We start from the raw sequence: 27,828 nt of genomic DNA on the forward strand, positions 1-27,828 counted from the left end.
AGCAGATCTGATCCACCATTATGTTGTGCATCTTTAGTATCTAAAGAAAAAATTGTTTGTTTTTCTCAATCCAAATTGCTTCAGAATTTTACTTCTCCTTTGTCTCTCAGGTAAACTATAAACTTCACCTTTGCATACGGGGTTCACACAGCTTTTTGGGTGTGAGAGTTTCTTTTTCTCAGTAAAACATTCTGCTTTTTATTACCTGGAGGCTTTTTGACTATTTCCTTACTGCAGCACAATTTCTGAAATGAACTCTGTCAAAAATATACATATCAATAAACATACAAAATTAAGAATGCCTTGTTCTAACAGAACATACTCTTAGAAAGTTATAGAAGCAACGAAACAATTAAAGCTATAAAGACATGCAAGATGCTGGATCACAGAAAACTATTTCAGTCTTATTCTGTACTGTAATACTGTTTAATTCTTTTTCCAAAAAAAGCTACTTTGATTTTTTTGGCAGCCATACGTGTTCACTACAGAAGAGAGATTTCCAGAAATATTTTTGAACTACATATCCCTCTTTTTTTTTTTAACAAAGGTAATGACTTCATGTGAAAAGCCACATATAACAACATGATTTCTGCCTACACTGCAGTTTAATGCAGAATGTCTACATAAACTTATGTTGCCAAAAACCAGTCCAACAGTACAGAACTAGACAAACTAGACAAAGACAAATATACAGGGGGAAAAAAAAAGGAATAAATAAATGTGGTTTATTTACTGTGTTCTTTGATGGCTCCCAAGCAGTATCTACCTTGCCCACATCTTGCATGTCTTGGAGCTGGCGGAGCTGTGACAGGGTGTGGTGTCTCAGGGCTTCATGCAGGGGAGTATCCCCATCTTTATCCTGAATATCCAATTTAGCACCTGCACGGACCAGGAGCTGAAAAGAGAGAGAATCGAAATTAAAAAAAAAAAAAACAAAAACTCCCATTTAGAATTAATTTCAGAAAACTATGGTTTAGGGTTTTCTAGGAGGTTCAAAAGTGCCACTCTTATCTTGCTACAATTCACAGTTGCATTTATTTAAATTTCTTTTCCATACCTGGAGCTCAGCCCTCAACCAAAACATTTATCTGTCTCAAATATCAAGCTTATTTCAGCAGAAGCCTAATGCTTGCCTGTCCTCTGAGCGCTACAAAAGACACAATTTTAGAGGATTCTTTCTACTTTCTTAGACTTTAATTCTTGTAAGGCAGCCTACAAACAATGTAATGTATTACAGCAATATGTGCAATACTTTAGACAGGTATATATTCCTTACTGTTAGGTTTCAATGACCTCAAAAATCCCTACTTTCATACCATGCTAAGCTTTACAACTTAATTTACAGTGTCTTCACATTAGTGAAGCAGTTAAGCACGTACTACAGTGTACCCTAATTCAGCAGAAGACATAAAAACCAATGACACTATTAAAAACTCTCTCAGAACACTTTGGAAAGCAATGAACTGTAAGACTCGTCTCTAAGGCTAATCTTAGACACCCATTCCTGGTCACATGACACAAAACAAGCACAAGGCTGCACAGATCCTCCTATTCCTATGGCCTTTGCATACAGCCTTTCCATAATTCAATCCACCAGAACTTTCTTAAATACGCTGTTAGACAAAAATCAACACATGCTGACAAAGAAATACCAACTGCCCCTAAAAATTAAACCTTGTCACTGTCACCATTCAGAAACCTGTAGGCAGCAGCTGAGGTTTTAACTTTAGTTTTTGAGATTTTGCTACTCTGCAAAATTGGGATTAACAGTAGAGACAAAAGGCATAATCTAAAAACAAGAATACATTAAGAGGGATCTCCGTCTTTGGAACCCACATGCTGGCAAGGAGATCAGCTTCTCAGAACCAAAGCATCTCAGACTTTAGAACAGGCTAAAAGGAAAATAGCTTAAAAGGAATTCAAAGCCTAATTTTCAAGAAGTATGTGCCTCCAATCATTTGCAGCTTATCATTTTCCCCAACCTTTTCTTCCACAACTGAAACCAAGCTAATAGTTGAGACAGTCTAGTCTCAACTTCTTACACTCTCTAAATGGATTTACTCTGGTCCAGTTTCTTTTCTCATATTCGTATCTTGTGTCTGCCACTAGCTATTTACTGCTTAGAGTTTCTCCTGGAATCCCTGACTGCCATAGAACTTGAGAGTCTTTGCAGAAGTTTAAAAAGAAGTAATTTTTTAAAAGGCAACCTTTGTCATCACCACCCTTTGTCATGGCAGCAGGGCTTTTAAAAGAACCCTGCTACCTTTGACCACTATTCCACAAATGCCTGAGGGTACAAACCCAGCCCTGGAAGGTATCCAGTAGGAATTAATTTTGAAATACGGAGCCAACATGTTCTTTGCATGGCTGCATGAGCTATTTTAGGACTCCTTAAAGTTAATCCAGCTCTGAAAAACGGATACGGGGTCATTCACTTAAACATTCTCAGATATAAGCATGTCAGTCCAATGCACATGCTAGTTCTACATGCCTACCTTCCTGCTCATCTGCTACATTAATGCTGTATTCCCAGGTACTCTGTCTGTTCCAGAAGGGCACAAGAGTTCACCAAATAGCTGCCAAATACCTTGCAGGATGCAAGTGGCACTGACTCTAGGAAACCATTCTTCTGGTAGCAAGCAGTTCCAGATATAGGGCCATATCACATGTTTCACTGTAATGGGATCACACCCATCAGCCCTCGGAGAGGGAGAAACCTTTATGGTAAAATAACGCTTAACAGAATACAGATCTGCCTAGGGGGGACAATTCTCTGTAGGCCTGAATAAGAGACAGTTTTTCATACTAGATGACTCTACAAAGACAAAAAAATTATGCCAAAGGCCAAGGCAAGGTTGATGTACCCACTCTGAGAGCAGTGAGTGCTCTCTCTGAGCCTCAAAAGCCCACAGCAGCAAGGCAAACACTCAGTCACATAGGTCCTGTATGACAGTGCACACAGGCCAGAAACGACAAGCTATGCCAGACTCCCATTTCCTGTGCTAGTAACAAAGCTTTGTTAAGTTGAAGTATTAACTTTTGCAAAGATGGAAGCAAAAAAACCAGGATAGCAGCCCTTTCACCAATAAGGTACTACTGTTACCACTTATAGCTCTCCCAAGCTAAGAGCAGGGAATGTTTAACACTCAGAGACTGAAAACTAGTTAAGGTCATAAAAAAGATGTTTTGTGTTACAATCTGCAAAAGTTATGAGCAAGAATAATTACTCATACAGCAAGAGGCACCAGAAATGCTATTTGAAGGTCCCTTTACAGCACCACAAGATTCAGACAAGTAACAGCAGAACACATTCCTCCTTATTCAACAAGAAGGGATGCTGGAATTGGCAACCACGTAGAGGAAACCATAATGTACATGTACAAAAATTCAGCACTCCTGAAGTGTCATTCATATTGCTGACTGACCTTCTGTGCAAGTTGGCAGGCTTCTGAACTAAACAAAATACATCAAACAAACATGCAGTGACTACATGTTGTCAAATAATTTTTAAATGTTCATGAAGTATCCATATTTTAACAGCTGCCATCAGCTTTAGTCAAATGCCATTAACCATATGGCTTACTGCAAATAAGATACTTACCCTAACAATTTGTGTATGCTGTCGTTCAACAGCAAGATGCAGAGCAGTTTGCTGGTTAACATTCTGGATATCCAGGTTAGCATTGCCCTGCAAGATATTCAAAGCATTAGAGCATTACCATCCCAGCAATTCATCTACAGGCAAGGCAGTCCATTAGGACACTGACTATGACCCTGAATATGATTTCTAGTTAGGGGAGTTGAGAACAGAAGTGATTAAATACTTTAATTATTCACTGTACAGATGTTAATCTGTTGAATGAAACTAGGTATCAAATTTTTCAGTCCCTCTGCACCACTAGGCCGTCGTAACAATCTCAAAGGCAAGCTTGACCTTTGGAGCTCAACACATCCTTCCCTGCTCCACTGCTTCTGCATTGCAACTGCAGGCGTAAAGCAGCCAACTATATTCATATCAGATGGTTAACCAAAGCATGACATTTAAATCCCCCTGAGAAAAGAGTCCTACCTGATGCACCAAAAGTTCAGCCACTTCCACATGATTATTGAGAGCTGCCAGATGTAAGGCAGTGTAACCATCATCCTTTTTCTCGTCAACAATCCACGGTCGTGGTAACTTGGACAACAACACACGCATTGCACTGAAAAAAACATGCAGAGATGGCACAAACACTCCTACAATGTATGCTGAATGACAACAGCAGAACAATATTAATTCTCAGAACTATGTAGCAGTAGCTAAAATAACCCTAATATTTTTTCAAACAGAGAAAGTGGGTGAAAAGCAATACCAACAGTTTCAAAGCACAGTAATTTCATGTTCACTTCCTTCTAGTTAAAGAGTACAAACAAACCACACAATGCCTGGAACAGTGTGAGGATCAGGTTTGTTTTATAAAAGAGTGCTATCTAGCAGTAAAAATTACCTTGAGAAAGTATTCGAACAAATTCTGAAACACAGACAAAAGGATTTTCTTCCTCAAAATCTTTATAGTGTCCTTTACTTAAGTATTTAATGACCAAGTTCCACTACATTAGATTTCTTTAAAATCATCAGTTTATAAACTGATGCCATGGGCTGTAACAGTTAAAACTCGGTTTCTGAGAAAAAAAAAAATGGAGTGAGATCTCTTAAGCACAGACAAAATAAATGCTGAAACTGTGAAGTGAGTACTAGTGGGATATTTTCTTAACATATAATGGTTGAGTATAACATACCATGGCAGTGTCTGGTAGTCAGGGGGTAGGGCGGGGAAAAGCAACTAGATTACTACAAGTATTAATGAGGACCAAAATCAATGAAGTCCAAAGACTGAAGTGTTAAGGGTATTAACAACACAATGCTAGATTGAGCAATATGTTTATCTTGTATTCTCTGAGGAAGAGTTTTCTTCAGCCTACATGTCTTCACTTAGCTTTTGGAATACATAAGTTACCAAACTTAAATCCCTTATTGTCTTATCTTTATAAACAGCATATGCAGCTCCCTTATGACAGTTTCTTAAAGACAAACAGAAAACCAGAAACTGCTACAATCTTGTGCCAAGAAACCTCTTCTGTCATCTGATGTTTTCAGAGTGTTGAAGGAACATGCTATCTACAGGAGAAACAGAGCTGCTGCACAAAATTCAAACTTTTAAAACCCAAGTAATAGTTGCTAATGCAAGTGGAAGCACTTAGTCACACAGTGCCTTGCAAGGCAAATAATGTATGTGAATTAAACAGCTCTTCATTAGACCTCTGGTATCAAAAACGTGGGATCTCAATAATCCTCAGAAATAGCCTCATAAATTGAACCTCTCAGCTTTTGCTTAAAAATACTCACAACAGGTATGAATGACTGCCCTGTCAAGTAATAACTGAGCTCCCAGCTCATTCCAATCATCTGTCACCTTGAACATCCACACTGAGGTGAAGCACTATTCACTCCTAAGCTGTTTTTTTAGAGCAAGCTAATGCATTTCCTATTAAAAAGCCCCTAAAAGCTGTGTCTGGGCACAGCTCACCCTAACAAGCCCTCCTGGAAAGCAGAAAAAAGTCTGTGAGGTAGATTACTGTACCAGTAAGGAAGTGCACTCCTTCCTACACACTGTTCAGACGCTCCCATAAGAGACCCTGCTTATTACGTATCTCCAAGTTCTCCTGCTACTGAGTACACAACATAACCCTTGGTTTCACACTTAAGATGCAGCTGCCAGGATGGTGTATTAAGTGACACTTTTTCCCCGCCCACAATCAGAGTGTCTAAAGGAACCACAAATAACCAACTGCATCTTCAGGCCACAGGATCATATAAACCCACAGGAAACCAACTGCTTTGTGGAGCATCCACAGCCAGGCTGCTCTGGATGTTTGTCCTCCTCAGAGTGGACAGAAGACAATCTCAGCCTCTTAGGAATTTTTTGTTTTCCTGGCAGAAAGCTTCTCACTTCCTCACAGTCCAAATCACTTTAAACACAACAATTTAAGACAACAACACTTAACAGATTGTACATTGCTCATTGTGAGCCATTGCTCAGCTTCTATTCATAACGCCTTCTACAGCTCTCTCACATGCTAGGAAGAAAAGACTAGAATACTTCAGAAAAAACCAAACAATGGCAACATTAATTCTTTGAGAGATTCACTTACGCAGGATTTTTCAAAATTAAGGATATAATTTAGTAAAACTCAAGTTACCAAAGCTTTATGAAACGTGGCAAAATAAACTAATACCAGTTGCACTGATAAACATAGTCTATTTTGTAATGAAATGACACCATATTTTCAAATGCTGGCACCATCAGAACTGTGTTTAGCTGCTTTAGGCAGGGAGCAAGTCTGAAGCACTGTGGTTTGCTTGGTAGCTGGACTGTACCTGGGCACACCACCACACCAGCTCTTCAGAATGCTGGGCTGATAAAAAGCACACAGTACCAACCAGCAGCACAACAAGCCTTCTACAGTGGCTTCCCACAGGGCATCATGTCATGTAAGCTCTTTATCTTCACCTGCCAGGCTCAGCGCCTCTAAAGACCCCATAAAGCTCTAGGGTATCTACTGTGGATAGTCTAAAAAACACAATAAAAAATTCCTGAAAATTCCCTGTGACTGACAGAAGCAATATGACTACTGTGAGTGACCAGGAAAAGGTGGAGCAACAATAACCTAATAAAAAAAAACCAAGAAATTTTTCTTAAAACTGCAACTACAACTTGAGGAACACTGAGGAAGGGCATCAACACTATAATTACAGCCAGCTTCTCCCCAAAGTAGCTCTAGTCACTAAACAAGAAACTGTCCTAACCAACTCAATGATATTTTATATCTTTTTCTTCAGTAAGAAAATAAGAAAATTGCCAACTCCACAGAGAAATAAAATTTAAAGTACATTGACACACTTTATCAGATGCCTCGATAAGTAAATGTACTTCAGAAATACTACTGACATTTCTTTAACACATCTCATCTTTGAAACAAAAAAAAGAAACCAATCAACTCAGTATTTCATATGCTGTGAAGAAAAATCACTCATCTTAATGTTTGTGTGAGTGTTATCCTTACCATATCCCTCTTTCAAATCTTTAGTTTGCTGTCTTATATTTGAAAAATTTTTATCTGAAGTTTGACTGAAAAATATTTGGAGGCATCTTGCTTTCAGAGAAATGAGAAGCCTGCTGCATTTTTGGATGCTTTTAAGATGCATTGGTCTTACTGGAAAAAACAGAAGGACCACCAAAACAAATAAATGGCTTCTGTGTGGAATGGATTTTTATCTTACTGTTCACAGCAAATCATCAAAGGGCCAGGAACCAATACTGAGTTGTTTCTGTTTATTCAGAAAAAGACTCTCTCTCTTCCAGACCATGCTATATTACTGGACAGCAGGATAGAAGGACTGTTTCATGGAATGACACCTTAAAATTCTGCAAGATATTAATATGCTACAATGGTAAATTCAGCTCAGTGGCTGCATCCTCCTCCTCATTAGATGAGAGGTAGTTTCTTTCAATTTTTGCAGGATTTTCTCGAGCTGCTGCCAAAATTTTGACAGCTAAGTGGCTACCATTCAGAGCAGCACTCACTGGAACAGGCATACATTGCATCATAAACAGTCATATTAGTGAATTGATGTTGCCAATTACACAGTAATTCTTGATTCACTCTTCCCCATGAAGTATAGAAGAAGCTGGGTTGTACTGCTCTGTTTTTATGACCACAACATAGATGTGAAAACTTGCTTTTATCTTGTATACATTAAACAGTCCACAGACTGCTTTCACTGTAGTTGTATTGAAAAGATCAAGAAATCAGCAAATATATTAGCAACCCTGATCATGAAAGCAGCTAAAGGAAACTTTTCAAACTATCACCTTCAGTGTATTCAACTGTAATAGATTACTGAGGAGCTGCAAAGATTATTGATGAAATGCTTAAAACTCTTCACTGAAACCCTGAACTTATGCCATCACTATGCTGTTTGTATATTATTGCTAAAGAATCACCAATAAAAAAATTTTGTAACAGGTAAGCTTTGGTATTTGCTGGTATGCATTATTTTCACCTTAGCAGGAAGCTCATAAAGATTTTGGGCCTTTTTAGCTGGATGACCATTTTCAACTTCTGAAAATTTCTAATGGAACAACAAAAGAAAAACTTCAGTGAGAATTTTTGAGGGAGTTATCTGCAAAGCTTTAATAGGGATGAGTAAACTATTACTTCTTTTCTAGGAGCTAAACATGTGCTCAGTCAAAAAGGAACAAGAAAGCTCATGTGTATATAGGGGGCTGAGATTGAGGTATCTGTTGCTTTCCCAGGCACAGCTGTTGGGGGTATAATGATTTACACTGCCCAACATAATTCATCCCCATGAAATGACAGTCCAGACTCTAAGAGTTACAAGTGATTTGGTAGAAGGAAAATCCATTAATATGGTGCTACATTTAATTTGAGATGTAGAAGAGTAACAGCAAATGCTGCTGTTGCGTGCATCTTTATTTGACCTTGCCACACGAGTAATACTTTTTTTTTCTTTTTAAATTCAAGTTTTAAGAGAGTCTGGAACCACAGCATAACATATATAGGATCATAGAACTGTTTGGGTTGGAAGAGACCTTACAGATCATCTCATTCCAACCACCTTGCCATGGAAATTCAGCAGTATGAATTGTGTATTTGCAACATAAGATACCTCACAGATGTGAACAATACACTAATTCACTTTTAGCCAAACAGAGCACTTGTTTCAACACCAGTTACCGACATTAGACATACAAAAAAGAAAATTATTCTTATAATGAAAAGTTAGTATACAGTATATTATTCATTACCAACCTACAGATAAAATGTTGGGGTTTATGCAGTACTTTGCTTACAGAATTTTTACAGATGCTCATCAGCACTATCTGAGAATGCAACATACAATAACGGGTTTATTTGGAAAATCTACAAGATAAAAGTACTTGTAAACAAGATGAAGCTAGCACCTCATTGTATAAAAACAATTCCAGATTTAGCAGTCTCAACTGCAAAGGCATCCTTACACCCTGTTTAAAAAATACATGAACAAAAACTAGAGAAGATTCTCTGCCACCAAATGCAATATGACTGCAAAATGAGGTAAATGAAGAAGGCTGAGGGTTTGTGGGATAGTGGTGGGGTGGGTTTGTTTGTTTGGCCTATCAGGGTTTGTTTGTTAAGGTTTTTCAAAAACAGGTATTTAGGCAGAAAAAATTAGAAAAGCTACTTCACAATCTGCATAAGCACATTTAACTGAAGTTGCTACTGAAAGACACAACCCCACTTTTCTCCCTGCACTTCAGTTCCTGCATTATGTTGGCTCTACAGACACATCATTTTCTAGCAAGTGAAACAACCTGCCAGATTCCTGATTTGGCAAGTTTGCTTTCAGACAGATCAATGAGATAATCCAACCTACCCCGCAACTTCATGATCACTAAAAGCAAAAGCAGTAAGGAAATGACAAAGCCAGAGCTGCGGGGAGGGCAGACCGCCCTTTCCAGAAGCAAAGTCTTAGATCAGCATAAACTTATCAGCAATCCTATCACCAGAGGTTGTAATGATTCACTGCACTTTCTATTACAGGTTTTTCTACTTTTGTGCTGTTCTCCTCCCTCAGCTCAGGTTTCCACTGTCTCAGTGTGACATGGTTTCATAATATATTTTACAGTAATCCTGGCTTGAAGTATCTTCCACACACACACCACCTCCCACCTCCACATACTCCTCTCCAGACTCCCAACCCTGGCTCAGCTAAACCCGTTCACCTGCCTCCTGTTAGAGCCTCAAACAGTTGAAGGAACAGTTCAGATTTAAGGACAGCTTCCATAGCAAAGTCTTCTTTTAAGACTGTGTAGTCTGACATGCATTTTACAGCACAACAGAAGCAAAGCTACTTTTAACTAAATCCCTTTTTTGTCCTCTTGACTACCATCTCTGCTCAAAAAAACCTCCACCAAAAAGTGGTCCTAACACAGCATCTGAAAGGTCATCCCCTTCTGCTGGATGATTTCTCATATGGAATAGTACTCCAAGCCTGCTCACTGTGAAGCCAAAGAAACATTTGTACCAACATAGTGCAAGAAGTAACACAGGAGCAGGACAGTGCTATTTTTGGCAACCATACGATCCTAAGTGCACGTCAGCACACAACTTCAAGCCAAATCAGCTCCCTGATCTGATTCACACCATACTCACTGTGCAGTACAGAGAGAACCACTGGAAGAATGAAGAAGGAAGTATCCATCTCTTGGGAACAAGCAACAGGAAGAGATTAATACCTTAGACTGGTATTACTGAGCACACTGTACCTTGAAATTATGAGTTTAATATTTCATATCTGACCAATGACCTAGTTAGCACAAGTTTAAGTAGGCAGGCTGTTTCCATTTTTTTTGCTTCTCAGATTTTCAAGCATCTCTTGGTTTTGAAAAATCAATTTCAATATATACGTAACCAAAGAAGCAGTGAGGTATATACATTTACACAGAATTCACAAAAATGTATTGCACAATGACTTCGTCTTCAGTGTATAATTATGAAATCAAAGAGAAAAGAAAAAATCTGACTTTTACCAGAAAGCAACAGAAGTTACAGGGTAAACAGTTACCAAGCACAGGATAAAATCAACATAAAAAGAAGCAGCAAGGGAAGTATAAATCCAAGATACTGGTCTGCTCAGGACTTTGCAATTCACTCTCTACCCTTCAATACTGAAATATGTAACTACTAATTACAGCAATTTAACTGAGATGGTATTTTGATTTAATAAGTTTGTTTAATTTTAGACTGAGGTATTTTCACCTTTTTCATTCTTCATCTTGCTCCCTAGCAAAGATTTTGTCTGCAAAATACAGAGAAAGTCTTGAAGTATTTGGGTTCCTAACTGTTGTATTTAAATGGCTACATTTCGGTTATTCTTTTTCAAAGAAAATATTGCATATCCTTCCCATGAATATGAAAATCCATCTCCATATTTTGAATGTGCAGTTATTAGGCTTGCCACGAGCCAATTTTGTAAACATGAAAGATTAATGCAATGAGTTGTTCCCTTGATTTCTTTTTTTATTCTTTTCTTCTATAATTTTTTTTAAAGAACAGTAGCACCTAATTTACACATGCATTTATTTCCTTTAGATGTTATTTTATGGATAAGCATTACAAACAAAATATTATGGCATTATTAAACATAATGGTATGGAATTATATTAATTTAATAATTAAAGTTTTTTCAAATAACTTCTAACTTGATTTGAATATGGAAATGCAGGGCTACAAATGGGCACAGACTTCTTATTTATAAAATAGCTGTATGATTTGCAGTTGAAAACTTAGATTGAGGCCACTCAGAGCTCGGGTTAATCGACATGTTAGTCACGGCATTTTTCACTGATCAAGAAACCAGGTTACACAACCTGCTGTGGCAGCGCAGGATATTTATTGTTCTATATCTGCATGAAGTCCCTGCCTTGTTACTAGCAGGGCTGCCTTTTATTTTTCCCCTCTTCCACTCCTCCCCCCCCGCCCCAAACGTTTCTAAGTATAGTGACAACCTCATCAGGGTTTACTAGTAGCAGCGCAAGCTCAGTGAAAACCTGGGAAATCTAACTGGAAACACGAGAGAGAGCTTTATTTGGCAGTGCTAAAAAAACCTGGGGACAAATGGCTAAGCGGCGGTGGAAGTGCAGGCTGCACAATCAATAGGCAGAGAGCTGGATAGAGGCTCCCTTTGCTGCCAGATCGACAATCGACAGCTGAGAGACTATTTTTTGCAATGGTTGACTAAATATGGTCAGGGAAGAGAGAGGCACAAGAGAGCCTGTTTGCCTGGGAGTGCATGTTTCAAATGCTTAGCTGCCTATAAAGCCGTAACAGTTTTGCTCGTGCCCTCTAAGTGGGAAATACGGTTGGTGACTTCTGTAGTGTGTGTGCGGGAGCCCTGACCTCGCGAGCAGACTTGACCTCTGAAGATGTAAAGTAGCTTCAACACAGACCTGCCTACAGTTAAGCCTGGAAACATAACCTCAAGCAAGAAAAGATGCAGTGCAATATCTAAGGAACTAGAAGAAACCAATATTTGCCGGGGGAGGGGGGAGACGATCGCTATTTTTTTGGTGCCTTTTTCTCTTTTTTTTTTTGGAAGCAACTCCAACTTTTGGGGGCTTGGTTTTGGTCTTTTGTTGGGTTTTTATTTTTTCTTTTTGCCTGTGATTATCTTCATCTGACAGTGGGCTAAGTTCACCTTCCCTTGGCTTCCTAGCATCTATCCTTGGAGTCTTAACTCTCAGTCCAGCAGACATAAGGTATAATTTCTATACAACATCATCCATATTTTAGCATTCAAAAGAAAGGAAGAAGGTGCCAATTAGGCACCCATCTTCATGCCTTTTTTTTTCTTTTAAGTTTTATCTATTTAAGGTGGTGAGGTACTGTATGCACCGACATTCGCCCCCCCTTGCCTCCCCCTCCCATGTAACGAAGAGCTGATTCAGCGAATAGAGTGAGAGAGCACTCAGGATGAGATGGCTGCTGCTGATGTGTCTCTAGGTCATTACCTCTCTTCCAACTGCAAATGCTGCATGATACTAAGCTTACAGGTAACAGAACATCAGGAGACCTGCATTATTCTGCACGTTTAAAGGATGCCTATGACTTTCTGCATGTATATCTTATTTACTAGACTGCTTTTTAAATTGTTATATTAATCCCTCTACTCTGGGAACAGCTTGATTTTGAGTGTGTTAAAGTACCAAGCATTTGTAGTGTAAAGAGGAAATTGAAAGAAAAAAACTGTTAGTCCAAATTTCATAGCAAAAAAAAAAAAAAAAAAAAAAGAAGAAACAAAATAAAACCAAATCCCAACTTGCTCAGTAGGCAGAATTCTTTTTAAAGAAGATAAACTAATAAATTGTAATGCCATTAACTGGTTGTTCATTTCAGTGAAATATATTCTTATCTTCCTATGCACAACTAAAAATGTACAAACTTGAAAAAGAGAACCTAATAAACAGCGTGGTAGTGCAATGCTGAGTTCTCAAATAGGTCTAGCCAAAATTTTCAAGGTGCTTTATATCAGACGTACATGAAAACAGCCTACTTAAAAACTAGAATGTGACTGCTGTGATTCTAATGCTGCATTGCTGATTCTCCTTGTACTACTGTGCTAGCTACTGCTACACTCTGATTTGCTCTCTATCAGCTGCACTAGGTTTTTGTCATGAGCTGCAGAAATTCTTACTTCCTCTGCTCTCAGCTTTCCTTACGACTATTACGGTTAATTGTTAAGCTTATTTCAAATTTACCTTCTAATGCTACAGAGACAAAGCTTACTCTTTACTGTAACCCAAATCAACTCCTGAAATACATATTAAGCAACCATAAGCTATATTCGACAGTCCCTCAGAAGTCAAAGCTGTACTGCACATCAAGTATTTAACCACTGTTCCAAACCAAGTCGCACAAAATCTTACGAACAAGGTTAAACCTGGGCTTTGTTTCTGTGAGGTTTTTGTGTTTGGTTTAGGTTAATTTTTTTTTAGTTAATTATTTTAGTTGTCATAAATATTTCAAGGGTGGACAAGACTTTGACTGAAGCAGGTGAGTGCCAGTTTTAAAAACAAGAAAAGCTGCTTGCAGAACTGTTGAATAGGTATTAGCTTTCACATGTGACCTTCGGCCTAACAATCCAAATCCTGTCACAGCAGTTAGAGGTTGTTTTCTTAATTCAATGTCGCCATCTTTACGATAAGCAGGATCACTGGCGACATGTGCTTTTGTGTTTGGGTTGGGTTTTTTTGTGGGGGTTTTTTTGCTGTTGTTTTGCTTTATTTTTTGTTTTGGTTTTTAAACCACTCTGAAATACAGTGTAAATAAGTATAAACCTGCAGAGAGTTTGCAGAATAATGGATGGGATACCAAAAGCATAGAAGTTGGATCTGGGGTAAGAAAATAAGTTTATAACTGCTATTTTAGATCAGTCTATGCTTCCCTTCAGGACACTAGATGCAAACTCTACCCCAGCATGAAAATCCACTAGAAGACCTGGGAGGAAGCTGAAGTTCTCATAGTGGACTACAAACTCTAAGAAAAGACATTGCAAACCTACCAGCGATTCAACTCTACTTAAACATGGTCACTCAGAACAGCAAGAGGCTACAAAAATATGGAAAAGCACTTCTAACATCAGTGCCATCCCAAAACAATGAACTATGCCCAGCTTTAAGACACTATGCAGGTAATTGACATTGCAAAGTTCAGTTAGCATAGTAAGTTTATTTTCTATCATCAGTTAATCAGAACTGTTGTCCTTCCAGTGAACTGTCAGCCAGTTTTACTTAATGACAGCAAGAAAAAGCAGCAAAATACTTTTCAGGTTCATCTGACAGGCAGTCAAGCAACTCTGTGTGTACCTGCTCAGAGCACATACTTCTTTATGTACCCATATGAACATACAATGCTATGGAATGTAAAGAAGTATGTATTTTTGGCAGGCAAGGAACAACCAGTAAGAGGAAACTAAACAGCTGCTGGAAGAAACAGGTTTCCCTCTTGTTTGAATGACATTCATGTGACAAATTGGCTTGCTAAGGGTCAGCTGGTATTGCCAAAATAACTCATACTTGCTAGTAACAAATCACAAAACATTAAATTAAGTGATTATAAATGTGGGTAGGAAGAATTGTTAACAGCTGATAAGCAGAATATTAGCTGCAAACAGAATTCAAAGTAAGGCTGGAAATAAAACCTTGAAATGCACCAATTAAGACTGCAGCATAGCTGCAAAATTCATCATTACCAGTATTCCTCACTTAATAGATTTTAAACTAAACTTAAAAGGCTGGTTATCAAAATGCATCTCATAAAAACAAGCCATTGTTCTAGTAATCACAGCCTGTTCTGCGTACTTCAGATGGTAGTACTTAAATCTGCATCTACCATAGAACATTTAATCCACAGGTTGCAACTGAGACAAGTATTAAGAGCTAAAGAATTACAGATGTGATCTAGAGAAAATGATAGCCAAAATAATTGAGCATAACTTCTGCAATTTTGTAAGACTTAAGTTAGAATTTTCTCCAAATCAGCACTTATTATGCTCACTGAGCTCTTCGATACAAAGTGCAGTGTCAGGTTTATGCACAGAAAGTCACAATACAGAGATTTCTAGGCCAGAGTTGCTAGTCAGCGGATTAAAGCTATTGACAGATTCCTAAATGAAAACACAAATGACAACTACAGCCTAAAAGGTAAGTTATCTTAAATACTATTTTCAAATAAGCTGAATTTATTTTAAATCCAAATTTCAGAAAATTGGCCATGGAAAAAAAAGACGTTGTAGCATCCAGAAAATTAAAGGAACTACATGAGAAATAGTTCTGCAACAGTTTCAAATTCTAAAAGCGATATTAATCAAAATATAGTGGTGCATATCATCCCTAAGTAAAGATACTCAACATCAAATTCAGGAACAAGGGAAAAAAATGAGGAAAGAACTCCCCACTCATCAATCCAGCCGTTTCTATTCATGACAGCAGCCTTCTAAAAACAGTTATTAAATACGATATGCCCATGATAAGTAGGCACATTTGGCCCAGATTAAAGATTCTAACTGTATCCCTTTGCTTACTAAAATGTCTGGGAGGAAAAAAAAAAAAAAACCAACCAAAACAAACAAGAAAAATAAACAAAGGCAATGCATGATTTTTAGATGGAGAACTTATTTTTAAATACTCCCATAATTCTCACACAGCTAATAATATATGTAGCCTGATATTTTTAACACCTGAAACTACATATTCATATATATACAAGAAGAAATACTATCTTACCTGCTTAAGAAAGCAAAGTTTCAATATTTGTTTTAAAGCTCTTTCTCTTAGGAGCAGATATTTCGACACGAAGGCTACAGTATCTTAACGCCTAAATTACAACCTGGTTTCGAGTGGGATAACAAATCAAATTGCAGTAGCTTTGCGGAATAAAGCAACGCTACTAAACTTGATCATGTTCACAGAAGCAATTGGGTATTACTAACAGTTTCATTGAGGGGTTAATTGCTAAGCACTTTCTTCTTTCCTGAAGAGCTCCTGTGCTCCCCACCAACTGATTTAGCTTCCACTGTATGAGACCAATTTTTTAATAGCTTTAATTTATCTGAAAGGTTTTTGGTAACAATTTATCATACTCTGTTCTCCCTTGTATAAAATTGCAACGCTATTCTGACACAAAATGACAGTTCGGAGTGATACAAAAGTTAAAATTATATGTTGACATTGCTTCCTGCTAGTTCATGTTAGCATATCTCTAAGAATACATATCCAGTCACTCTAAAATGTCACATCCATCACTTAGATCAGCTGTTCAATTTTAACCGAGCACACATTGAACTTTGGGCATCTGCTGACACAGTTGTAACTCAAACATTTCAGCTGTGTGACTGACAGGGATAACAGATGCTGACATTATCAAATGCTACACGGCTTTTTTTCCACAGCCGTTTTTTGTCCCGATATGGCCAGTACATGAAACTGTATTGCCATCCAAAAGCACACTTGAGCAGCTGTATCTGTAAAACAGTTCCTCTATAACTGGTAAAAATAGAAACTCATTTTATAGCTATCTTGATGCTTAAGTCCAAGTGACACACCTGCTACATTTCTATTAGGATACATGGTGTTGGGAATATATTTACATAAATCTTCTCACCATCATCAGACTATGCAACAAACAGATGTAGGCTATCCTTGACATACTCATTACTAGGGAATGGTTTGAACTAACATTATCCCCTACTTTCCACCGCAGTCAAAGCTCAGAAAGAATTCAGCATGACATAAAAAAGCTATGTGAGCTTGCACAATTGTATTAAAGATCTTAGTTTAGAAGAAATCAGATGCAACCGCAGATAAATCTTTAAAAGCTGTATTTTTTTGGCATTAAAAGTGTTTACATATAGTATCAGGGTAAAAAAAATTAAATCTATCCTGCTATATTATATAATCATTCCTAAAAAGTTAATACTAACCAGAGATATAGCAATGGAATTGAAAGCACTTGACATTTATATTTGTGCTAACCAATTACAGCATAAAAGCAGCTGCAAAAGGGAACCTGCCAGAAAATGAATGGGGGAAGGGAGGGAGGAGGGTGACGCGGAAACTGAAACGTTCTTCCCCAGTAAAGTTTAACGTAAAGAAATAAGGGAGCTCGACATGATTAGAAACTGCAGTCTGAGAATTTCTAATCTAGTCTAAAATTTGATTACACTAGACAGGAAAAAGTTAAAACTGTAACTATGATTTGATTTGAGACTCATCCAAAGATCATCAAGGAAATACTCAAGGACAGAACAAACCTGTACAAGCTTTTCTAGTACACAGTTTTTCATTTTGCCATCTCCAAATTAGTGAAAGAGTTAAAAATTTGCATTGACAAGAAACAAATTGTGTAACATAGAAGAAAGCCACATGTTCTTTGTGCACTGTTCATGTGCTTTAAAATGTGTTACCGAATTATAAGCTTCCTGCACTCCAATGCTTTGCTAAAGCTGGTAAAATGGAACCAAATCACCTCTTCAATGGATTTGGTCCCCTTCAACCAGCTGTAGCTATGCATTGATCACTACAGGATTTCTCATGTTTTTAAAACTGGACAGAAACCTGCTCAGAGCAGTTTCGTAGTCCTCTCCGCAGTTCAGCTCAACTTCTAGGCAGCCTGAAGATGGAAGGTAACCAGGAGCATAGCAAATTCTGTATTCCAAAATTTCAAGTCTGTATTTGTAAATAAATAGCTACTGGTGTTTAACATTATGTCCATATGCAGTGAAAATTCATCTCTTACAACATTTATAAAGAAGGCAGGTAAGCAGTGAAATAAACATTTCCCAATGATTTACTGCCTCTTGTATTTTTCCTCAAGTCTGGTGCCCCTTCTAGCAGAACTGATGAAAAAACCCCAAAAACCAAAAGGAAACTATCATGAACAGTACTGGTAGGGCAGGTTTACTTTCTAGCCACCCCTCTCCCCTTGTTTTCATTGCACAAGGGAGGAAACTCCACAGGGCAGGAACTGTATTTGCCATTTTGTATCTGTCAGGTACATTATTTACTATTTAAAGATAATAAAATTGTCACTGACCTCAACAGCTACATGCTGATCTGCCATCTAATTATAGGTCTGCTCATGGAGATTATACTCTTTCTTCAAACCAACTTGAACAAAAGCATTTTCCAAAGCATTTTCTGACATAATACTTTAATAAGAAATTTTAAAAACAGGCTCTCTTTGCACTCAGCTTCAACTAAGCTTAACCTACACTTACTGTCCAAACTGCAAACACAAAAGCAAAAAACCATTTTGACTGGTTTAGAAAATAATTGTACTACTCCCATTACCTCAGAACTTGTCTCTCTGAGGACCTCCATGACAACACAGCCCGTGAGTCCTGCAGACACTTCCTGAAGACAGTCATTAAGACTACATAGAAGTGAGAAACCCCGCCTCTCAATTAAACTGCCACAATTAGAAATTTCACTGCCAACCCATTCAAACCATCTGCACATCTAAAAACAAATGGAGATCTAAATAATAAGAAAACCATGGGGAAAAATTACAATTCTATTTTAAACCACAATCTCCTACTTGCCAGCTTATGAACATAAAGATGACATACTCCTTGCTACTGGAGAGCAATACATGAAATCTACATTTTACTCCAGGACTTTAATTTTTTGATTTGAAGTCCAGCAGAATTTACTGCTCTGAAGAACTAATCATACACATGTGTGAAGTCAGGTCAGCTCCAAGAGCAGCCTGTATTTAAGATGCTAGCTGCAGAGTGAATAAAGCTCTCTTCACAAGATACAATGCAAATCTAAAACTAACTGGGGCAACGGATATAAAATACGCCTACACTTCACAGTCATGTCTTCAGCTCAAAAATCTGAAGTCACAGGTATGCGAATAGATCAAACACAAGCAAGAGATGATAACATGGCAAAAATAACCAATCTGTACAGTATTTTCAAATTTTACTCCCCTTTTTTCTGTCTGAAAAAAATCTGATTAACACTGAAGAGGCGAAGTCTGCCAAGCTTTGAGGCTCACAGTACTTTGAAAAAAGTCCAAAATAAATGCACTTTTAATATGACTGACTCAGTTAAAAATCACGAACAAGAAACCATGTATTAAATAGAAGTTTAACTTCCCCACACTTAATTTAAAATTTCTTTTTAGCTCTATCTCCCATGCACAAGTTTAAAGCTACCTACAGCATACACTAACATCCATTCTATATTTCAACTTTATACATTAGCACAAAACCCAAAAGTTCTCCTTCTGTACCAATTCACAAGATACAAAGAGAAGCAAAATACAATAAGGAGAAATATTATACTAAGAATAGGATGCTCTCCGAAACACACTGTACTTTGACTTGTGGAAAACACAGCCAAACTGCCATGGAAGATAAAATGCTGAGAAAATCTAAGCTTTTTGACAAAAATCGCTATCTTTCTTATAATATTTATCCAATATTCAGACATTTAAAATAGAATGTATTTGTTTTCATATGAAAAATTAAAAACTTTGGAATGTTCTTCTCAGCCCAATTTGTGGATTTTTTCTTGGACATTTATCTCCCTATTATTTATAAAAGTAAGAAATCAAGAAAAAAGAGGTTTTGCTCTGAAAATGGAATTGGTTCCAAATACCTATTTGACATCAACTGGAAAAAATACTGTAGAAATCCACTTCAGTTTATTGTGGTACCCATGCACTTAACACATGCATTTATATTATTATCCTCAACAAGGAAGAGGTATGTGAACTTATCAATACTTGCATCCATAGCATGTTTTTAATTTTGAGAATTTTAGATATGCACACAAATGCATACACATTGATATACACATATGAATACATGTCTAACTTTTATAAAATAATACAGAAATTACATAATATATCTATACATTTGAGTATAAGGGGAATTTAGTGCACTGTATTAATATAATGCACCACATCCTGAAGCCACAAAAACTCCAGTTTAGGTGGAGCAGGAAAGCTTAGATGAGGAAAGATAGGTCCTTAAGTAAGATTTCAAGCAGAATGTATTGTTTGTGACCCACAGCAGCAACAAGCTAAAGATCAGGAAGTTATTTTAAACAGTGTTTTAAATAGCTTTGTGCTTAGTGCATTTAACAGATCAGTAATAGCCATTGTTGTATACCAGACTAGAAAAACAAAGTGGTAAATATTAAGACTTTGGTTTCATTCACAAACAGGCAAGTGGCAGAACTACAAAACCAGCAATGAAACAAATGAGCACCACTGAAGTCTCAAGGAATATAAAACTCAACTATTAAGTGAATCAAACTATTATGACAATTTTTGGCCAGGGGAAGAAATCAAAATAGATTTATTTTGGTTTCATTTTCAATCATTTCTTCCCAGGCTGATGGGTAAAATATCTAATGCTGCAAGCATTAGATATTTTAGATGAAACTATTACTTCTGTGATGGGAAACAAAATTCTTTTTCTGCATGCTTGAGCAGTGCTCAGACAGAACTGCAACCAAAAAAGAATATTGAATATCTGTTTTAGATTCAAGTGAAACCCCACGTATGGGGAGAACCCACACAGCATTCAAATCACTAAAACTGGAACATTTTCCTATACTTCCAATAAAAACTTCTGTAAAGGAGAGAGGATTCTGATTAAAACTGCACTATAGCTCACATTCTACCAACCACTGAACTGACTCAGTTTGAACTACAACTTGGATCTCTCCACCAAAGGAATGGTCTGTCACTCCTAAACCACTCACCCACCGAAAAATCTCCAGCACATGCCTATGAAGAACATTTTTTCCCCATACACTTTCCCTGCATCTCATATTGAGATTATGGTCACACAAACCAACTACCACAAGAGCTAAGGAAAAGCGTTGCAGGGAAAAAAACTAACAAAAAATACCCCACCTAGGTAACTGAGACACAAAGCAGTGCTCCTTGCTAAAGCTGTTATATAAGTATGAAGAATCCACATTACAGGAAGAAGTTACCAAGTCAGACTTGAAAGAATTGTCTTCTGAATGCCAAAAGAAACTCCCTTCACTTGGTCCTTGACATATTCTCTTAAAGACCTTTTATGAGTACTGTAGAAAATGGTAAACACATTTATTCATCCTATCAACACTTCCAACCACTAATTTTACTTCGTGAAATGATTCCGTTCCACAGACATAGATAAATAATTATGTTTACTTTTTAACTATCAGTCTTGATAGCTATGTTCTAAGAGACTAACCTACATTTTAATCCCATATACTAATATAGGCGGAATTTATACAAATTTACAGCCTTATTTGCCCAACTTCTCCCAACTGAAAAGCTGAATTCAGTAGTAAAGAAGCAAACACATACATTTCTTCTTTTGTGTAAACTGTACTGAATACTCCACCCCAGGATAAAGTACTACTGAAGTCTTGTTAGCATGAGAGCTTTGAAAAATAACATCTATCCACAATGTAATAAGGAATCAGCAACACAGCCTTTCTTTAAAGTTCTATCTATGCAGTAGTTTTCAAAAGCTATCTTAACTGAAAACTGAATGTACACATACAGAATGCAGCTTGTATAAACAAACTGTGCCTTAAAATGAACTTCTTCAGTTGAACTGCTATATAAAAGCTGAAAAACAAAATTCCTTCTAGATATACTTCTATGAAAATGTAATTAACAGTTTCATATACTGAAAAATATAATCAAATGCAACAATCCTGAGAGTGCCTTATAACTGTATGGTTTACTTAATAATTATCCAGAAATAAGTATTTCTAAAAAATTCAAATCCCTTTACCAATTCTAGTAGTCAAGAGGGGAAACATAGCAGTATTTACTATTTTTATCCTATTTCAAGATTCCATCTTCAAGATCTTACTTATTAACTTACTTATCAAAACTTTAATTGGCAATGACAGGAAATTTCTCAGGAATTTGGAGTTACCTGAATACAGCATTAAACTGAACAGACTCCCAGCTTCATTCTAGTAAGGGCTTCCAAGCATTAGAAAGATGCATTGCTAAGCAACATCGACGTTTAAGAAACACAACTACATGCAGATTTAAGGGTCTTCTGAAAGAATACCATAGTTCTACCCTCACATGCACTTGTTTTACATAGGATAAAAAAAATCTTTAAAAAGAAATCTATACCTAGGGTTTCCTCTCAGTGCAGCGTGGTGAAGAGCATTAAACCCATTGTTGTTGGTGATAGTAACATCTGCTCCAGCTTCTAACAGTACAGCAAGGATATCATCACGCTTTTTACTTATTGCATCATGAAGTGGAGTGTCTCCTTCAGAATCCTAAAACCAAAAACAGTTTACGTCAATTTTTGCATGCATCCACATTAAAAAGATGCTAAAATATCACTAGGAGAACTGACTACACAAACACAAAACAGCTCTTCCTGACCTGGGAGTGCTGTTATACTGCAGAGTTCAGAGCAAGCTGCTTCTCATATTGCTCCAGTTCTGCAAATGCTTCAGTGGGAAACCCTACCCGGGGCTCCGCAATTGTACACTCACACTACTGCCAGAACTATGCTCTGCATCCCATAGATGTCTTACTGAAGACACTGGGGTAGATAGTGATTTCTCCATGCCTCTTATCCAGATGGAGTTGATGGCCAAATTACAATTTATGAGTAACAGGACAGCAACAAAAACTAACACTGACAGAGAGAAGACTAGCCAGGCAGAAGGAGGCATGGAATTTTGAGTAATAAATGCTAAGTTTAAGCCAACAATTAACCATGTAAAAGACAATACTAAAGTGACAGTGTGAAATAAAAGCACAGGCAAATCAAAATAAAATGCAATCCAAGGACTAAACGTAGGCATATCTGTTGTTTCAACTGAAGCAGATCATTTTCCATGAAGCAAAAGCCAATGTCATAAAGTAATACTAAACTTTTAACTTGTTATGGCTAATACAAAATTATATTACACAAGATACATGATAATACTTAACTGCATAATTGAACAGGCAAAGAATTTATATTTTTAACTTGATGTTTTGTGTTTCAAATATCCCAAATAAGGAAAAAATACTTTTTACTCCTAGAAAAGGACTTTGTACATATTCAAGGACTCAAATGGCTGGACTGAAGAGGAATGCCCTAGACTTACAGCGAGAAAACACATCCATTTAAGCTTATTTGCAGCTACATAGGCAAAAATCACTAGATTTATGTTCCAGTAAAATTCTTGCACCATATAAGTCAGGAAGTCTTTTGTCACCAACACTGACTCAACTGCTAGCTGACTAACACAGAAACTGAACATTTTAGCAGCACACTAGTACGAAAACAGATTTCTAGAGTGAGAATCAAAACCTGCCAAACAAAAAGTGCCACAATATGGATACACTTGAATAAGTGTGAAGCAATTAGCCAGAACTAAATCACGTAGCTTTTATATGGTTTAATTGATCATATTTCCTGAATTTCCTGTTTACAAACTAACGTATGTTTCTGTTTACACAGTGAAGTTGCTGCAGTAGTAGAGTGCTGGCCAGTTAAATTCCAGTCATGCCTCAGTCTTACTCCCCTGTGCTCTCATTGACCAAATCAATCACCTACTCACATTTGCACATCACAGTTCCTCAGCACACACGCTGAATCTGTAAGTTCATTCTTTTCAACAGCAATTGTATTTTTCCAGATGGAGCATCATAGTACCATTCTACTGACTTTTTCAACTGAAACAGAATTCTGTAATCTAAACTCAGGCAAATCCACTTTGGCTACCCATACGTTCCTATGTGACTTACAGTCACCCTTTACTGGTCTCAGCACATCAGATTCCTTATTATATCTACTGTTCAACAAATACTAAACAGGGTCTGGATGGACATAACAGCTCAACCTCAGCAAGATCAAGACAGAACCTTAAGAGTCAGGTAGAAGGAGATAAATGAACAATCAGTATGCTCACTAATTTCAAAAAAGTTTTTGCTCATCTTCTTTTACGTGGATATACAGCTTCCAAAAAATCTGATTACTGACATGGCAAAACATGGAGGCAAGGTGTTATTACTGCATATCTTGATTTGCCCAGGCCACTACAGCTTTGTCTTTCTGATGCAAATCTCTTCAAATTTACCCATTCTCATTTGTTTAACTAATGCGGTGCATGCAGCTGCATTCAGCAGTGTGGACGGATACCTCCTTATCTGACAGCACATTTCCACTCTACCTTCTAAACAGGACTTATGTTGCTGCTTCCATCACCTTCATTACAGATGAAATTACAGTACTTGAGATCCTATGCACGAGGGCTTTCCAGATAAAAAGCTGAATACTTGAAAGTGAATCTGACTAAATAGTTCTATCAATGATAGGTCAATTTTGGGAAAAAAATTAAAGGTTTCTTTTAGCAAAAGATTCCACAGTATCATCAGCCTGCTAAACTGTAGCTTGCAGAAGGAGCAAACAGTTGTGGGTTCAATATACGAGTAATTAATCTGGAGGGAAGGTTAACAATTAGAAATAACTAGTCTGTGAAAATACCAATTAATATCAACCGTCTAGAGTAAACCAGGTGTCAATCTAGCTGTCAAGAAACAAACAGACTTAAATAGCATTTTTGTTACAGCTGATCACAAGTTGGGGTAAAAGTTGAGACAGACAACTTTACGGTGTCTGTTTCTTTCAATCCCATTTTCCATAAATTTTTATCACCTCCATGCAGCAAATCATACAGTTCAGTAGCTGAAAAGTGAACCTACTTTAAAATTTACTTTACCTGGAGACTGGGATGGCAGCCAAAGTCCAGTAAAGTCTTGACAACCTGCAGGTGACCTTTGTTGACTGCAATATGGAGCGGAGTCTGCCTGCGCTTGTTGCGAGCGTTCAAATCTGCGCTGCCTCGGTGCAAAACCTCGATCACAGCACCCTCGTCACCGAACGCTGCATGATGGACAGCCCTGTCTCCATCCTTGTCCTAAAGGAGGAACATTCATTTGACCCAGTGTATTTCACATTTTCTTTGCATTTAAATAAGATTAATTTCAACTAACAACTGTACATATTTGATGTAAGAAGAAAAATTAAACTACCATAATACCATTAAAATACCTAATTAAATAATTGCTCAAACAGCAGCAATAGAGGATGAAGAATCAGTTCATATATAAACACGCATCTTCTACAACATAAGATACTCTACAGCATGTACAACTATTGCCCTGAATCTTTGTGTGATGTGTTCCTCAAACTCAAAAGGATTTATTTGGGTTTCTACTACAAAACAACCACTGTCAAGAAAAAACTCAAAATAAAACAACCAAAAAATCCACAAAAAAAATCTAATGCCCAAACAGTATTACACTTAATATCCCAGGGTAGTTCTTCCTGTAACCTGGGAAGCCTTACAGATTCCAAATCATAATGCAAGACATGAGTATTTCTTTGTTCATACAATTAGGTTAGTATTTATAAGGATTTATTATGTGTCTTAGTTTTCATTTAATAAACATTTTCCAAAGGAGATTTGTGATTGATGATGACATTAAGTAGAAGTTCTGATACTGTGACGATGATTCACAGCATTAAAACTCTGATTCAGTTTGTTTCAGTTTCACCCAAATTGAGAATTAAAGTATGAAAGTAAAATTTGTCAGTTTAGGCTATTTTAACATTCATAAAAGTTGACTGTACAGCATGAATCATTTTTAAATATCAATCAAGCGATTTCAGCATTAATGTCAGTATACAAAAGATAAACGTAAAATGGAAGTTATACATGATGAAATAACTTCCATAACCTAGTTTCTGAGTATTTGTGCATAGTTTCATATAACCATCCATTTGTAGGATTCAATTTTGAAAAAAAAGAAACACTGAAAATTATAAAATAAAACCCATGACTTATCAAGGGCTCACTGGCTCTCCTGAGTTAGCTTAGTTTCTCATCAATTTGCTTCTTCAGCAACATCTTTCAAAAGTATTTTTTATTATATAAAACACATTTCTAATATATTTTACACTGATGCAAAAATTAATAGCTCTTAGCATAAACTGTATTTGCACAATGAGACTAGTTACAGCGTTTAAAATGGTGGAAGAAGACTTATGCCCTAAGTTTCAAATGCACCTTTTTGAAAATATGGATATGGTTTTCAAATGGTCAGGGCACTAAATACCAGTTTCAACAGGTTTTGAAAAGATACTTTTATTCCTTCCAAATCAACTCATTCTACCAAGTTGCCTTCTCAGATCTCAGGATTCCTTCTCAGGCTCATCTAACATGAACAAACAGTGAAAAGAAGCCAAAGCCTGCCCATTTGGAAGGGGAAAGGATCAGAAAGGGGAACTTCTCTATATTTTTCATCTCGGTATAAGGATCATTATAAGGCAAACCTTATCAACAGTATGCCAGTAATCCTAAACTGCTACAAGACTTGTATTTACAGAGCACTTGGTTTCACAGATGCACGGTAATTTGTCTTTTCATATTTGCAGTGTGCAAAGTACACCAACATATTTATGAATGAACCCCATACAATTATAGAATGTTTTAGTTTTAACATATTTAAATCTTGAGACACAGCCCCCTGATTTTATTACATCTTAATGTATAGAATTCCTACTTTAATGAGCAGAGGTCCAAGATCAACAAAACAAATAATCTCAGGAGCTAAATCCTACCCAATAGCAATAATTCATCTAGAAAAAGCTAGCATCTAGTAAGTCATCTGTCCTAAGAATTATATTTAGATATAAATCTCAATAGTAAAAGCACTACATTTCTATACATGCCAACAGTACAATATTGTCAGTACTGTCAATATCATAACTTACAACCAGTAATTTCTGCAGCCTAGAAAGTTACACATTTTTACTATGTAGTATCTATATCAGGCTTTTTGAGCTATGTCAATAACAAACTGTTTTCTGACTGAACAGAGGCCACTTGTACTCTACATTAAGACATCAGAGAAAAACACAGGAGACAACGAGGGCATCCCCAGAAAATGTCATCATGAACGTATATAACGACTGTAAATGTAAATGTAAAAATATCCAACTTAGCTATAAAGCAAGGAAAGTAAGGATTTTTATCTTCTGCTTCCATACCACAGACCACAATGGTGAAGTAAATGGACTAAATTTTTGCTCTCTGCTTAATGGGATAGCTCTGCTGGATCTTTGCATTTTATAAACAATTATGTTTATAAACATTATAACTATATAAAAATATTTATAAACAGCTTACATTTTTTAAAGCCTAAAAATATAACTACTAATCTAATAATATTATCAGAATTATTAATATTATAATAACCAAGGCAATTATATAATTAAGTGGGAATACCACCTTCACTTAAGGAACAGTTACGTGAAAAAGGCTTTAAAAGTCAAATAAAATCCCTGACAATTGTTTTTCTGCTAGTGTGATGGTGCTTCTGAAGCCCAAGCAAACATGAACTTCACAATTCTAGTGCTAGCAGATTACCAGGTGTATTGTCTTCCAACTGTTTAAGTAGTGCTTCTACCTACCTCTTTAATGCTTCTAACCCTTTCTTCAGTCCACTACTTGATTAACATGGCAGCTCTGAACACCACAGTACAGATGAAAAGCAGTTTAGTCTAATTTTAACAGTATATGCTTTGTACTGCAGTGAAAGCACTACTTCTAAAATGAAGTTACTTCACAGAAATCAGACCACAGCAAGTACGTATTGCATCAATCTAAGCCATCTTTA

General features: G+C 36.9%; 1 protein-coding gene and 1 long non-coding RNA gene across 2 annotated transcripts in view; one reads left to right on the forward strand and one right to left on the reverse strand.

Moving 5' to 3' along the window:
- Nucleotides 1-27,828, reverse strand: part of MIB1 (mindbomb E3 ubiquitin protein ligase 1) — a 77,994-nt gene that overhangs the window by 21,788 nt on the left and 28,378 nt on the right. Inside the window, exons 11-15 of the mRNA XM_008636853.2 lie at nucleotides 24,867-25,064; nucleotides 22,273-22,424; nucleotides 4,070-4,202; nucleotides 3,602-3,688; nucleotides 734-895 (exon numbers count right to left, since the gene is read on the reverse strand). Of these exons, the coding sequence (XP_008635075.2) occupies nucleotides 734-895; nucleotides 3,602-3,688; nucleotides 4,070-4,202; nucleotides 22,273-22,424; nucleotides 24,867-25,064 (732 nt within the window). The remainder of the gene's footprint in view (nucleotides 1-733; nucleotides 896-3,601; nucleotides 3,689-4,069; nucleotides 4,203-22,272; nucleotides 22,425-24,866; nucleotides 25,065-27,828) is intronic.
- Nucleotides 11,633-17,950, forward strand: LOC108447654. The gene is made up of 2 exons (XR_001863321.1): nucleotides 11,633-12,656; nucleotides 14,054-17,950. It is a non-coding gene; the product is annotated as an uncharacterized LOC108447654 (long non-coding RNA).

The sequence above is a fragment of the Corvus brachyrhynchos genome, unplaced genomic scaffold (genome assembly GCF_000691975.1).
Source record: "Corvus brachyrhynchos isolate BGI_N302 unplaced genomic scaffold, ASM69197v1 scaffold106, whole genome shotgun sequence".
NCBI lineage: Eukaryota > Metazoa > Chordata > Aves > Passeriformes > Corvidae > Corvus > Corvus brachyrhynchos.